The sequence below is a fragment of the Penicillium taxi genome (assembly GCF_028828555.1).
Source record: "Penicillium taxi strain IBT 34144 chromosome Unknown utg000003l_segment0_segment0, whole genome shotgun sequence".
Taxonomy (NCBI): Eukaryota; Fungi; Ascomycota; class Eurotiomycetes; order Eurotiales; family Aspergillaceae; genus Penicillium; species Penicillium taxi.
The window spans coordinates 1909355-1924788 of NW_026643205.1; the positions used below are offsets into that span (position 1 = coordinate 1909355).

A 15434-nucleotide genomic window follows, 5' to 3' on the forward strand; every position below is an offset into this window, starting at 1 on the left:
CTTTGAAGTAAGCGTCGAAATTCTCTCAAGATTGTAAACAGGAAATAACGGCCTAAGGAGAGAAGCTTTACGCGACACTGACGCAGCGTTCACCTTTCATAGGTATTCTACTTTTGCTTAATATATTTGAGAAGAAGAAATAGATCATGACGATCGACCGGGAGCGGTCTGGCACATCGCGCCTGGGCATGCTCAAGGTTGGAGAGTATGAGACTAGATAATTCCATCTACGGTGTTCTTTGCGCTTGGAAGACCTACTTTATTTAGAAATATTGATGTCGTTTATTCATTTGCTTTTAAATGTGGATTGAATTGGTTGAGATGCAAAATATCTTCGTCTTTATAAAATTACTCGGATAATTCTGGAATATCTGATTACGAAACATAAAAAAGAGTCTCTGGTATTAAGACTTTATGCTAGTTTTTCAACTGAGAGAGATCAAAAACAAAGAGGGAAGTAATGAAATAAAGACGGGCTTGAATCACACTGAGTTCTTTTTTGGGTGATTTTTGTTGGTTTTGTTTTTTTTTTTTTTCATTTTCGTGGAGTAAGGCGCGCGATAGTGGGAAAGCAGATCTACAGAAGTCTGGCTCTACGAAGCTTCCTTGGGTCAGCCTGTCGAAATGGCACATTTTCAATGTTGTGGCGCGGATTTTGCTGAGGACCCTAAGGGTCTAGAGGCTGTTGGGGCTGATGAGGCTTTGGCTTGGTCATTAGGGAGGGCCCAATGATAGAACCAATCTTATCTAAATTGACAACCATCTCCCAGAGTGCCAGGCACTCGAAGGTCATTCTCAAAATGAAGAAAACCGAGTCATCGGTCTCAAAACAATCCATAATATCGACCTTCATATCTGGAGGGAGAGTCCTGATTGCGGCCTGGAACATAACCGGGAAGACTTTAGTGTCGCCGCTTAGGGTTAACTTGGCGAGGACATTCTTCTCTCGTGTTTGAGTTGGAAGGCGTACGAGGATTGTGGGCAGCCCTCCTGGCTTTCCCTTTACTTTGGGTGTGAAGACAAACGTTATGGGTCTGTTTCCTCCAAAAGTCTTCAAAATCGGCTCGGGTGCTGCCTTTGGCAAATCCTCCATCAATTGCTGGTAAAGCTGGGCTGTTGAAAGGGTTTTTTGATAAAAGAAGTGGCATGCGGCCCTCCAGATTCGCTGCGTAAACGAAACGCTGTTTGGCGCCCGACGCTTTGATATTTCGTGGGGCAGGCAGGCAGCCAAAACCTGGTGGGCGCAACTAGCTCCACTGCGAGTTGCTAGTCCAGAATAACAACAGTCTAGTATAACTAGAGTATCGTTGTCCGATCGGTTGGGGTCCCCAAATAGCTGCGACTGGAGAGTTATCCAGGGAATGCTATACTTTCCAGACACAAGATTCAGGGCCGCAATAATAGAACACTGCAAGGGTATCCTCCGGTTTGAAAGAGTTGCAATGATCAAGCATTTTATGGAGCTCTTGTTGGAGGTAGAAAGCAAACCCACTGTTGGCTGGATCAATGATATAGTACTTCCAGCGCACACCCAACTTCCCAAACAGCTGCTGCATGATCTTGCAGTCGTCTTCTGCGCCTGTGTCATCGTCTTTTCATCGGACTATGATGGCAAGCTGGATGGCATAAACTTTGTTATGGGCTTTTGCAACGCTCTGCAAGTCGTTCCTCAATTGAGCCATGGCAGGTGAACGATACTGCTGGAGAGGCCCAGAAGTGGGAGAGGTAGGCGACATTAATGGATTTGGGGATTTGGAGGCTGATGGATTTGAAGACATGGTGATAAATGATTCTTTGATAAAGATTTTGAAAGGTTAAGGAAGAAGAAGAAGGAAGAGAAAGAAGTAGTAATAAAAATAGACTAAGCCTAATTAGATAATGTTAGAATTAATTCTACCTGGATTTATCCGGGCTCTGGGCCCATCGCGAACCCCCGACCACAGACACGAGGACGGTGTAGACGATATTCAATTTGTATTCTTAAGCCCATAGTTTTGTAGATTTAGTGAAAGCTCCTATGATTTTGTTGCTACGTTGATCCTCATATGTCTGAGATTTTGTATGACTTTCTCTATAATCCCAGCAAAAATTGATTAAAACTCAGTTTACAAGAGTATATCTATGAGAGCCTGGTAGCTAGTTCAAGCAATGTGTGTTTCAATTTTGGCATAGTGTCCGCATTATATTTCCTCGTCGGCTGTGGCGGCGTGCCGGAAATGTTCCTCTTCCCTCTGAGCAGCTGGGAGACTTTGTAGTGTGTAGCATGTAGCATTCCAAGTTGTATTTTCCGTCACACTAAGGCCATTGTTATGGAAACGCGTGTGATAGTGAAGAATATCATCATATTCTGTGGAGCCAAAGCTAACTATCTATGGAATGTAATACCACAGGAACAATTTAGGCTAGAGCAATCGTGCAAGGACATAAGGAAATATAACAATAGCAAGAAGGTTATATCAATGTGTCGGGAAAGAGAGAGAGAGAGAGAGAGAGAGAGAGAGAGAGAGAGAGAGAGAGAGAGAGAGAGAGAGAGAGAGAGAGAGAGAGAGAGAGAGAGAGAGAGAGAGCGAGAGAGAGCCCTTAGTTTGTGAGGAGGATTTGCGGGCAAACCGGCTGGTTGAAACAATCCAAAATCTCAAGGGACGAGAAGTCGGCGGCAAAAACCGCTCGCCAGAGTTTGCTCTCGGAGATTTCTAACATGAGGTCAGCATATAATACCTATTATGGGCTGTTCCGGTTCTCACCATTAGGGTTTGGTCGTGTTGTTCGACAGTCGATGACTAGCCAATCTTTAATTGATCCTTCAGCAATCCAAGGTGCGTAAGTTCCTCCAGGATAGAATCGCTGACAGTGCTCCTGAATTTGGTCTCCCTCTCTCAACAACTCGACGCCCCATGCGACTTGAGCAAACCGAAAGTCGATGCGGCTTTTGCCCTTTGAAGACCACTCGCTAGTCACGTTCATAGAGTAGCCGAGGACCTGGTGTGCCGCACGGTAAAACTCATCTTGATATGTTGCTTCATATAGTCGGATAATGGCTGCATTGCCAAAATGTCCGATCCCGCTAGAAACATTGCGGGGTGAAAAAGACGATAATATCTCTCGGGCTAGAGTCATGAGATCAGGATATCTGTCGCGAGGGAATTTCATAGTCGAGCTAGTGTAATAAAGCTCGACATACCTAGTTCAATGAGTATCAAATAGCTTCCGTAAAATCAGATCACCTACTTTGCATGTAGTCTCGTGGGGAACACACAGACTGTGTCCCCCGCATCACAATCCAATGGCTCTGAATGAAGCCAACCTTTTTCGTAGCATTGCCTTAATCCTGGGTTATTCAAATCACGCTCCACATTTCCCTCTGATAAAGCCTTACGAAGGATGTCTGCAGCCTCGGAGGAGACTTTTTGTATGTTCGCCACAGGGAACGAGCGGCTAATTGGGAGGGGTTTGATATGGTTAAACGCCTTTCCTTCATCATCTAGACTGTTGATGACCATAGTGTCATCAATCACGAGATCTTGGTGCTTCAGGTCACTATGGTATTCCTATTATCGTGAACCGTGATTAGCTATCAGAAGGAAAGCCAGATAATTGTCATTATGGAGGCAAGAATCACCTGTAGTAACATATGTAGTATAGCACTGACTGCACCGGGGTGGCCATTGCTGATATCATAGATGTACTCACGCGCCGTTTCGTCCAGTCGGAGCTGTGGGAATCCACTCTTTTGGCTGCAGAAGAGTCCAACAATTTCTTCAAACTCCTCCAAGTTGTAAAACAGGGCGATTTTTGGAGAGAATTTGATCGATGATGGTGTAATTGATACTCTTTGCTGTGCCCCGAGGTATGCCAAAGGACTGGCCCTTCTGTACACTGAATCCAGTACGTCTATATCCGGTCCCTCTGTAGCACTCCCATATGATGAGAACAGACAGATCCTTGGTCCATGATATCGTGATCCACTCTGGTTTTTGATCAGACCAATCCACAAAGCATCATCGCCGTAAGTCATCTGTCCTTCGTCAAAGATGAGGACATAGTCACCATGGTTGACAAATTCGTAATCATCAAACTGCTCGTAGCCTCGGAGACTTGCTTGCTCGGTAATCTTTTGCCTGTAATCCCAAGTATCTCTCCAGCAGTTAAACGCGATGACCGGGATTTTCTTCTGGCGGTAATTGCGAGCGAGTAGATTGGCCAGGGTACTTTTTCCAGAAGCAGGCGTGCCTCTCACATGTATGACTCGATCCTCATCGAGCATTCGTGCAAGTTCGGTAACAGTGCGTTCCCGTGGGGAACAAAGTGGGCCGAGCTCTAGAATCGTTCATGTCAAAGACCAAGATTACTTATTGGAGAGAAAGGACAAACCAGCCATGTCGAAGGGACTTTGACAAGTAGAGAGCCAAGAGAAAATAGTCGAGAGGACCTCCATTTTGCAGAGAAACCTTGGAAGGGTAATTACTCAGTTAGAAGGAAGGTGCGGGAGACTCGAAGCACAGGTGAGCATATGCTTTTTTCTTCCTCTCCTCTTTTAGAGTGGTATCAGCCTGTTATTTACTCTTTACCCTAACCCAAAGTATTTGAGTCTAGTGCGTTTTCCAGAGAAAGTGGTGCGTCTTATGCAAATATATGAGAAGAAAAAAGAGAAGTCATATTAACTACCAAAATAAGACTAGCGCATCCTCGGGATTGGAGGAAATCTCCACTTCCCCAGATAATCTTCCTATATAAGGTATCTGTTCTAGTTTTCGAAGAGTTTTACACAAATTTGTATATAGAGATGACGCTAATAACCTTGGGGATATTGACTTACTACAGTATGAATAATATTTTTTTAGTTAAGTTTTTATTATAACAGCGCTCGTCTTTGCTCTCGTTTTTTATGGATACTTAGTGATGCGATGCTAGACAAGAAAACTTGAGCTATCAGACATCAGACTAGATCTTTAATTGAGAAGTTCAAATTGATTCTCTCTAGAGAGAGAGAGCACAAAAGCTAGTCTGCAATGAAAGAAATATGTTCATAAAAAATAAAAATGAGAGGACGAAGGTCGACAGTCAAGTTAAGAGTTCAGAGAGTTTGCAAATAATAACAGCAGTCGTAACATCATAATCATACAAACAAGATAAAAGAATACAAATAAAGTACAGTTCAAGCATCAGATCCTCTGAGTTCAGGTCGCTCCTCATCTTGAGCTTGTTGGAACTCCAAACTTCCAAGTCGACTGAACAGCTCGACTTCCATTCTTTCTGCGGGGAGTGGGCCAGATCGAATGACTCCCATCATATCTCTTCCTGGGGGAAAGTCCTCATCCCAGGAGGGCTCTCCGGCCCCTCTCATGGTTGTTAGGACGCTCTGGCGGAAATGCCATCGTAGGAGATGGACAGACACACTGTTTGGATTGGTGGGATCGCGGCAAACAGGGTCAAGTATCTTGCCATCAACAGGACGAGAGCTAGGAATGAATTCGGTGATCTTGTATCCGTTGTCAGGATTGGCGGAGACATGAAACTGGTCGAAAGACGTGTGTAGGTGGATATCCATCAAAAATCCGTTCTGGATCGAGTTGATTGAAGATCTATGTCTCCCTGTAGCTGTATTTGTGATCCAACGATTATACCCCCCATGGTTCCAAAGGGTTTCTTTCCCAATAGGAAAGATATGGGCAGCTTCAAATCCATGCCAAATGCCAACATGCCAATTTCTGCATGGGAGACCAGAAAGAACACATTTTTTGTCTCGGGAACGAATATCTTCAGTGAATGAATCCTCCCTTCCAGTGATGTTATGAGAGAGGATGCGTCGGAAAACTGGCTCATCGTTTAGTGTGATGGATCCTGATGTGACATTGATAACATAATTGCCAGGGCTCAATGGCTGGCCATCTTGTTGAATAATTTGGCCAGCTGGTTTGAATAAGGCGGTGGGAGGAACCTCAACAATGAGGATAATGTTGAGCATCATAAAAAAATCATGATTGGTGATTGACCCTTCTTGCCATACACCACCAAGATAATCTCCAGTCTGACCATTCCAGAAATGCACATTTCGAGGAAGAAAAGACACAGGAGCAGCAAGTGGCCGAGACATTGTGGTATCCTCGAGCAAGGGAAAAGCGACCCAAGAGACGTTCGTGTCAAAGAGAGAAGACAATACAGTGGGACGGTGAGGTCGGCGGAATGGGACGCAAATCCACGTGAGATAACTGACTGCTCGACCTTTCAAAAATCAAAATTTTGAATTTCATATTTAAAAGCAAGAAAATAAGAAAACAATGAAATCACACGCGTAGAGCACTTAGTGTATTTATTCCCTTATTTTCCAGACCCAGAACATGTTTGAACATGCCGAATTGGGCGCATAGGAGCTAAGGGACCTTGGGAGAGTCCATGTTAGGTCTTCGATAGGTGATTCTATAGGTGTATATCATCTACAACGATGTTCTCCGGTGGACTGCTTGTTTTTTGTGCTACCTTCCAGATGGCGGTTGAAGCTGTGGCCGGAAGTTTTGTGAGAGAATTTAAGGCCAACCCAATTACAAGATTCTCAGCATTATACTATAGCCTGGTAATGATTATAATTAGCCCCACAGCCAATAGAATCCCAGAATTGATGGAAAATCATAAACGGGCTTTCATTCATACATCATCACTCACTACTCGGACCACAAGGCCTTTCCGCACGAGTTATGATATTAAATATTTGACTGGTAACTATATTACATTATAGATTAGCGTCATGAGTCTCATGCCGGAACAGCCGTGAACCACATTTTATAATTCTATATTACGTGATGAGTCTAAACAGGACTGGTATCTATATTCGTACCTACTCGAATTAAATCATTCTTGAATTTTTCTTTTCGATATTTCAAAATAGAGTATCTCATGTTTTATTCAGAGAATTTCGAGCAACTTGTGAGAGAAGGAACAGTGCTCACCATTCCTGATGTTGCTGCAAGCCGACTTCACAAACGACGGCTCAACAGATCAAGCGACGAGAATGGAGCAGAATCCTGAGAGAAGTTTGCATTGGCAACATACTCACAGTCACTATCATGATACCTGAGTATCGAGATATCCGGTTAATGCATCGTGTAAGGACTGGATCCTCGACGCCATTGAGGCCAGATATTCCTCTCTGCAGCTCATTCAATCTTCTTCTCTGGAGCGGGCAAGTGCCACCAATCAAGAATTGTGAACGTCGCGCGTCGAGCAGATACCACAGTGCATCAGTCAGTAATCGCTCTGCATCTTCAGAGTATGCTGACATGGCTGGAGTTTCCTCCGTCCATACGGATTCAGAAATGTACCCCCCTGCACGGGTGACATCCAAAATTAAATTGGCTACATCGATGAAGATAGCGTTGAGCCAGAGGATACCGGGTCTGTGCTGTCGTTTGGCCAGGAACGTGGCCAGCGTGCCGGGAGATTGAATAGATTTGACACGCTTGCCTCAAATTACAAGATGGCAACACTGCTGATTTTGTCATCTATCATTTCCCCCTTATGTTTCAGCAGAGTGCTAGTCTCACAACATGAATATGCATATGGAAAAGTCCATTTGAGAATAAATTCCGTAAGGATGTAATTTCAAAACATAATGACCACCTCAGGAGTCCCCGAGAAAAGAATTTGCGGCCAACTAAAACTATAGAGGGTATCGATACAGTGATAAAAGTGGATAAAAGAAAAAACTCCCTGGGCTAACCCTTCCACATGACGAATGCCAAAGGCGATCGAGAGAGCTTGAACCCGAGCCCGAAAATACTCCGGACTACAACTGCGGGGGACGAACGCCAAAAGCGAGTGACAGAGCCCGAGTTCGCTCTTCTCGTGTAGCAAGAAAATTAAGCTCTAGCTCCCCAATAATGCGGGCTGTTTCTCCACCTATTAATAGTAGCCATTAGCAATATGACCTATGGAAAAAAGGAAACGTAACTTACGGCTCAATCGGCGAAGGTCGCGAAGAGTTGCAGGGCAACGAGGAATCTCCAGTCCAGTGCGTTGGCTGTACAGAGGAGACAGCAGGAACTCCGGAGTGACAGCCGGGCTATTCATGGTCTTGGCCATATCATTGTAGGCCCTAATGAAGTTATTGTTAGATGCTGATACTGAATAGCTCTAGGTGTCACTCACCTAGCTGCAGACCGTGTCTGTAATTCTTCAAAGCCGCGGACCACGTGATCCTCCAAGGCGGCGATTTGAGCCTCCAAGCGAGCGGCACTGGCAGTGTTCTGGGCCTCCAGGCGAGCGATGCTGGCGGTGTTCTGGGCCTCCAGACGAGCGACACTGGCATTTAGATTGTCTGCCAGATTCTTGATTGCCGCCATGATGTTAAGGTTGGCGGGGGCAGCCTCTCCGGGGAACACACAGGCACAGGTACAGGCAGCTGGTCGAATTCATCAGCTGCCATTCGGAGAGCGTCTGAAAATGTTCCACGCTGAGCCATAGTGAGGTTTTTTTGTAATATTTGGTTGTGGTATTTGGTTGTGATGTTTGTTTGTGATGGCTGTGTGTAATGGGGGGAGCGTTGGTGAAAAGGGAAGGTCCTATGCTTTTTGTACTTCTTAAGCTAGTCCTAATTAGGTAATCAGTGCCTGGGTTGAAGCGTTAGTCTAATCCTAATTTTGTATGTACCGCATGATATATTGGTCTTGGCAGATTAAAGTCAGCGGGGAGATGATGATTCGTCGATCTCTGTCAGTTTAATAGCCAGGATCTGGCCAATCAGAATATGAATACAGAATATTGAATTGATTGAGATTCTTTGTTCCATGAAATATCTCTAGAGCTGACAATCAGTTTACGATTACATAAGTGAAAACTATGAGCCTCTAACTATCGGAATACCGGATCAGTAGAATTCCACCACTGTTATCGAATCCCGTAACTTCATCAGCTCTTCTGCGTGCTCCAGCAGAAGTCTCATATGCCAATTTTTGGGCTGTGCACTTTTCATAGTCTTAATTAGCCTACGCCAGAAGAAAATTTAAGATTCACGTACAGCATCTCAACCACCTCATCTATCTAAGAGACCAAGTGGATATCCACGATAGTGTTAGGGAAAGTTGGCGATGCAAATTTTGAGCAGTCTGCTAGCGCCAATATTAATGAAAAATCTAAATAATCCCGCCTTCACCATGTTCGAAAATTGTCAGTAATAGATTAGTCTAACAAAACAGATCCCTCGCGGGATAATGTTGCACATTTATCAAAGCTCAATTAGATGTGGAACGCGGCAGTCGCAAAGTGACTCATTCCTCTAAGTTTTGGTCCCATCAGGAAAAAAACCCATGGCACGGGCAAGAGCGCAATTGCGATAAAACCAAGAAGGCTTGTTGCCCAATCAACTCCGAGATTAGTGTACACTACTTAAGGTGTTAGCAGTCATTCGTCAAGGCACTTGGTAACTCGGAACACCCACTCTGGACGGTGAAAAGTGGAAACGCCCCAGCAAGCAAATATCTAACCAGGCTGTTTGCACTCATCACGCTGGCAACAGTCAACGAGTCATATGTATCCACAAGATATTGCGTCGTGCTAATGAAGACGCACATGTTCCCCCAAGCAAACACCACAGTCGAGACCACAGGACTAGCCCATCGGATTTCTGCTCGCGCAGTCCAGCCAAACCAGAATAAGCTCACTGGTAGCCCGATACTTCCCATCAGAGACGGGAAGAGGCGAAGTTCTGGAGGAATTGGCTGGTCAACGTATTTCGCCGCTCGCGGGCGATATAAGAGTACGTCGCAGATTATGACAGTGATGGCGCCGAGAACAGACCCCACCACAATTCCAAGAAAGACAAGCCCTGACTGCTCAAGACTAAACCGATAGATTCCTTCGAAAACCAAAGGAAACGCGGCAAAAAACGAGTAGAGTGTCGCGAATTCACACGCAATATATAAGCAGATGAAGGTGACGATAGGCTCGGTGAAGAGAACTTGGAGTGGCAGCTGTAGAGATATTGTGACAAATTCGCGAAGTTGTGTAGAGAGTGGTGGTGCAGGAGGGCCAGGGATTGTATACCCGAGCTCTTTAGCACGCTTGCGCTTGAGAATGGGATGAAATGTCTCCCGTGTAAGTAGTATCGCAATCAATGTAAGGATAGCAAAAAACAGTATAGTCCATTGTGTCCATCGCCAGCTCTTACGAACAACGACAAAGCTACTAATAACGGGCCTAGATTTCCTGTCAGCGAGTCTATTCCTTGGTCTAAACGTAGTTCAACATACCCAATACCCGGCCCTAAGAATGGAATCATGACGAAGATAACTGATGGAACAGCTCTTGTGACAGGCTTGAATGTTTCGTTAATAGTTCCTCCGGCGATTGCCAGAGAGGGCGAATAGAAGAAGCCTGCAAAAAAGCGAAGGACGCAGATTGAAGCGAAGTTCTGGCTAAATCCAACTCCCAAAGTGAATATACTCCCAAGAAGTGTTGTAACGAGGTATACCGGGTATCGACCGATCGTCTCAGATAGTGGACCTCCTATTGTAGTCCCAAGCCCGAGGCCGAAGGTGTAGAGGGATAAGGGAAGAATTGCGACAGTACTACTGACTTGAAATTCTTCCATGAAGTACGTGTGAGCAGGAGTTATAGAGGATGTGCCAAATGAACTGCACATGAATCCAATATTGATGTTAGCTATCTTACTCCTTGGCCTTGAAAGTAGTTAAGGTAAACGTAAATCTCACTTACGTTGTCAATGCTGCCAAGGCGATCATCACGACTTGCTGGACCTTCAGCCTCGTAGGCCAGTTGTATGGGTTCGCTTCGTCTTCATCCCAATCCCAATCATTCATAGGCTTACTTGCTGGTTGACTTTCGTCGACATGCATTTTGAGCATTTTGAGAATCATAGTGAATCCAAAGCTGTTTTTTGCTAACAAGAACTCGGAAAATTTTATATTCCCTTGGTGAAGTCACTTCAATAGGATTTCGGAGCCTCCGTGTAGAGAACATGTTTATACTTATTTCTATCGGAAGTGTCATGAGATCGGGCCGAATACTCAGTCATTCAGCCCTGACACCAAGTGTTACTAAAAAAAAAAAAAAAAAAAAAAAAATCATGAATCAAATTTTATACCGAGGTCGCATGTGCTTGGTTGTGTATAGTACGAAAATGATGTGAGGCTGAAAATGAACACGTACTAGTGCGTGTGTTGTCTGACTAGCCTCGTCCGCCAAATGCAGTCTTTATTGCCGACCAAGAATCGCATGGACATATTCACCAGAAGGATTGATGACCTTTCAACGTTATACCTGAAAGCTAATCAAAAGACGGCTTTGCAAGAACGAAGTCAGGAGATTTTACAAGGTCAGGAGCAATGCTTATATGGCAGGTTGATGGAAGACCATCCATGCATTCCATCGGGTACGCCAGATACTAGTACAGTATATCGCTCGAAATGACAGAGTATTGGAACACAGTGGTGGTTGATAGACTTAGGTATGTGCAGCAGTCCCAAGTTTTACCTCTGGATTGCTTGAAATATTTGTTCGATGCACTTTTTGATATCACATGTGTCAAATGGGACTGAATAGTGGATTCGTGCGAGCAAATAGGAACAGAGTAGTCAAATATGTGTGAGTGTTTAACTGAACAATGATCTGGCGGTAAATAATGCTAACTACCCTTCTATCGCAGCTGCTGCGCGCTCATTTAATGTCCCAAGAACAACTTTGATTGATCGAATGAAGGGTGTTGAAAGTTGGGCTGAGAAGCGTCATTCTCGTCATAAATTTTCTGAAATTGAAGAAGAATCGATGGAGAATTGGCTAGTCTCTATGGATAAGAGAGGTGCAGCTCTTACTCCCGCTATGTTAAGAGATATGGCCAATCTTTTACTCCGGTTGCGTTTTTCAACCACCTCCGATACCCCCCTTTCTGTTACCAAAAACTGGGTAACAGGCTTTGTTAAACGTCGCGAAAACCTGACTTCTCGCCTCTCTCAGAAATATAATTATAAGAGAGCTAAAGCTGAAGACCCTAGAATTATTGTACCATGGTTTAAACTGGTTCAAAACACCATTCAAGAATATGGTATAGATTCGAACGACATCTTCAACTTTGATGAATCTGGCCTCGCGATGGGAGTTAATACGACCCAAACCATTATTACATCTTCTGAATATCATGACCGGAGAGCTGTTTTATAGCCTGGGAATCGTGAATGGGTCACTGTTATTGAAACTATAAGATCTTCTGGAGAAGCCCTTCCACCCTACATCATCTTTAAAGGGAAGGTTTTTTTGGTGCGATGGTTCAATAAGCTCCCTAAAGGGGGTGAATGGCGAATCAATATTAGTCCAAATGGGTGGACAAGCGATGAGATTAGTATCGACTGGCTAAAGATACACTTTATTCCTAATATTAGGGATCGAAGGGGTAAATTTTGTTTTTTGATATTAGATAGTCATGGTAGCTATCTTACCCCTGAATTTGATCAGATCTGTAAAGAAAACGATGTTATCGCTCTTTGTATGCCACTGCATGCTTCACATCTTTTACAGACTCTAGATGTGGGCTGTTTTTCGCCTTTAAAGAAGCTTTATGGCGCTGCGGTATCAGATTGGATGCGATTTGGTGCCAATTCGATCGATAAAGATGACTTCCTTGATATCTTCCCTAATACGCGATCTGGAGCTTTTAAAGCGACTACTATAACTAATAGCTTTAAAGCTACTGGTATAGTACCTTTAAATCCAAATGAGGTATTAGATAAGTTGAATATTCAACTTGATTCTTTACCTCCACTTCCTTTGATATCAGATCGACCATCATCATCAAGCAGTGATAGCGATTCCAGCTCTCTTTGGACGCTTGAAAAACTGGCAAAATCGAAATCTCGTATTGATTTAGGTCTAGAATCGGCACTTGATTTGATTCCATCACCTACTAAAAGGGCTATTCAAACCCATTACGATCGCACGATGCGAACAGTTCATCGTCATATTTTTTTAGATGATCGCTGTGGCCATTTAGAAAAGATGAATAAAAAACAGGTGAAAAAAAGGGGAGCTAGTAAGAAGCAGGCTGTTCACAAGGGTAGTTTAGGGGGTTTAGGAGAGATTCAGAATGGTGTTGGTGGTAGGAATGGTGATGAAGTGACATATATATCTGATGGTGAAGCTGCTCAGAATAGGTCCACTGAAACTGATTTTCCTATAATGCCTAAAACTAGACGCCAGCTAACCTGCTCTGGTTGTGGTAAGATAGGGCATAAGATCAATCAGTGTCAGAATAGTGTTATTTAGTCAAATTTATTATGTTTTTGTTCTTAAATCTGGGTTTAAAATTTTATAATTTTATGAAATTTTGATGGGGTGACGGAAGAACCAGGATGACGGAACAACCGGGATTACGGAGGGCGATAGACGCCACCATGCAAAAACCCCCAAAACAATAAACAGAATACGTATTTTACACCCGGCAGAATGTTTTATTACCTGTATCGCTCTATCATCTCAAATTTAAATTGAATTTGACTAAGTCCAACTGTTGCGACAGCCGAGAAACAAGGCCATCAACAGACGGAAAGTATTTCGGCCGAAAAAGCTTCTGCCGAGACAGCGACTCCGGAACTGGATTAGTATATCACGGCATCCTTGAACGATATGCATTCATCGCAAACGACACCCTTGAGCGATGCGCATTCGCGACAGTAATGTCCCGTCTTCACCGTCTCTTCTGTCTCGGACGAATGTTGACATTCGTCCAGAGCAGAGGGGCGCCCATGTACTATAAGTAGCTAGTTCTTTCATCAATGAAAAAGCAGACTTCACAACAACCACAATATTCAGTACTGTAGAGACCACTACACTTGGTGGTTTGTCTACGGTGTTGAGTAGTGGTTCGTTGGAGCTCACTGTTCTCAGTAACGAGCGATTAGCTAGCTACGCTCGCTAAGCGAGCGACAATAGAGCAATGTCTGCTGACCTCATTGATATGACATTATTTCCCGTCAATGAGCAGATCGGTCTGGGGCGCAGACACTGGAGCCCGCTCAATAAAAGATCTGCGCTAAGGACTTGGCAGTGGGGCTCGAAAAGAGTTTCTCAGTGTGTTGGTCAAGCCAATTTCGAGAATGACTGTACGAACCTGTGGATTGATACATATCTTAGCCCACCAGATCTGACTACGCATGATGCTGGTAAAAACTTTATCAGCAAAGGACTTAAATCCTATGCCAAGACAATGGGAATAAATCGGTACAAAATATGTCAGTTGAAGCTCATAATTCAATTGAATACCTAGGTAGTTTTGAGGGTTTTCACTAGTTTAGTTTTCTTTTGTGTCAAAATGGGTCCAGAAAAATGTAATCGGTGGATACAACGGGGTATGGTGAGGATACGGACTAGAGCTTTGGAAGTTCACATCTCTGAATCTGGGGCCATTTTCTATTGTTTCAGGTTTTTCTATAATTCACAATCAGACGGAAATTTAGAAGGGGCAGGATTGGGGAGGATTCTCGTTCTAACGCCCGATTGTTAAGGTGCACTAGCAGGTATTTAGAATAGGAAAGACCACTTAGAAAATGCATAGATAAATTATTAGAGCCATTCTCATTCTCTATATTAATTTCGGACCGTCTCAGGACTCGGACTTATTCATTTTTATGAATTCAAAGCGAATGGTCTAGTGACCAGGTCTCCAACAGATCTTAAGTATGAGGAATCTATTCTTGGTACTGCAAAAGTGCAGTTTCTGTGCAATCCTTTTGAGCATATGTTTACTTGAAGTGGATGCCACCTTAATTACTTCAAGCTGCAGGAACATGAAGCAACATAAAGATAATGGGGAGCTCGAAAGATTTGGCGATGTTCGGAACAACATCGTGACTGCCCTTGATGAGGCACGGAACATTGCGTCTAATGCCAAAGAACTGATTCTTGACGCCGAAGAGAGCAAAGGTACCTGGTTTGACAGATTCAGAACCGGTAAGGTTTTCGTGACGTATCAGGGCGCAGATGCCAATGGCCAGGTTATTGGAACAACACGTTGGGATCGTGTTTATGGTATGAGTCGAACTTCTTTTCTTCATATTTGTTTTGCGAATCAGCAGCTAATTTGACTCTTTCTCTCTTTCTCTAAGACCAGGTGAAACGACTCAAGCGATTCCTATCGGCTGATCATTCTGGATCTGGAATAATTGTTTGTGGAGATGCACACCTTGATTGGTATTGGATTCTGAGGGATGGCAAGCGTGTGGCTAATCCAACTTCTGCTGAAAAAAGACAGATTGTTGGGTTCCAATATTATGGTGAGTGCTATGTCAATCTATTACAAATTTGAATGTGACCTGGTGGTTGCATTGATTTACTTCAGTAATCAACTAACTGCTTCATAGATACGCTAGTGAACAAATGGTGGGAAGCTAATGAGAAAGCATGTACCTACCAAGATCAGCAGGCAGTGGTAAATT

At 43.8% G+C, this 15434-nt stretch overlaps 6 protein-coding genes across 6 annotated transcripts; 1 reads left to right on the forward strand and 5 right to left on the reverse strand.

Annotated features, from left to right (window-relative positions):
• Positions 1 to 667: 667 nt before the first annotated feature.
• N7495_004179 (uncharacterized protein) lies at positions 668 to 1588 on the reverse strand (the record flags this gene model as incomplete). The annotated part of the gene is made up of 1 exon (XM_057206830.1): positions 668 to 1588. The coding sequence occupies one exon, from the start codon at positions 1586 to 1588 to the stop codon at positions 668 to 670; it is 921 nt and encodes a 306-aa protein (XP_057064510.1).
• A 1133-nt stretch (positions 1589 to 2721) lies between these two features.
• On the reverse strand, positions 2722 to 4378 carry N7495_004180 (ATP-binding protein; the record flags this gene model as incomplete). The annotated part of the gene is made up of 4 exons (XM_057206831.1): positions 2722 to 3064; positions 3229 to 3548; positions 3650 to 4317; positions 4372 to 4378. 4 exons carry the CDS (start codon positions 4376 to 4378, stop codon positions 2722 to 2724), a joined length of 1338 nt encoding a protein of 445 aa, XP_057064511.1.
• Positions 4379 to 5155: 777 nt separating this feature from the next.
• Positions 5156 to 6094, reverse strand: N7495_004181 (HNH endonuclease signature motif containing protein; the record flags this gene model as incomplete). The annotated part of the gene is made up of 1 exon (XM_057206832.1): positions 5156 to 6094. One exon carries the CDS (start codon positions 6092 to 6094, stop codon positions 5156 to 5158), a length of 939 nt encoding a protein of 312 aa, XP_057064512.1.
• An 891-nt stretch (positions 6095 to 6985) lies between these two features.
• Positions 6986 to 8336, reverse strand: N7495_004182 (uncharacterized protein; the record flags this gene model as incomplete). The annotated part of the gene is made up of 3 exons (XM_057206833.1): positions 6986 to 7391; positions 7946 to 8089; positions 8155 to 8336. The coding sequence occupies 3 exons, from the start codon at positions 8334 to 8336 to the stop codon at positions 6986 to 6988; spliced, it is 732 nt and encodes a 243-aa protein (XP_057064513.1).
• An 892-nt stretch (positions 8337 to 9228) lies between these two features.
• N7495_004183 (MFS transporter) lies at positions 9229 to 10856 on the reverse strand (the record flags this gene model as incomplete). The annotated part of the gene is made up of 4 exons (XM_057206834.1): positions 9229 to 9374; positions 9431 to 10188; positions 10242 to 10625; positions 10708 to 10856. 4 exons carry the CDS (start codon positions 10854 to 10856, stop codon positions 9229 to 9231), a joined length of 1437 nt encoding a protein of 478 aa, XP_057064514.1.
• A 3930-nt stretch (positions 10857 to 14786) lies between these two features.
• On the forward strand, positions 14787 to 15083 carry N7495_004184 (uncharacterized protein; the record flags this gene model as incomplete). The annotated part of the gene is made up of 1 exon (XM_057206835.1): positions 14787 to 15083. One exon carries the CDS (start codon positions 14787 to 14789, stop codon positions 15081 to 15083), a length of 297 nt encoding a protein of 98 aa, XP_057064515.1.
• Between the last annotated feature and the right edge of the window lie 351 nt (positions 15084 to 15434).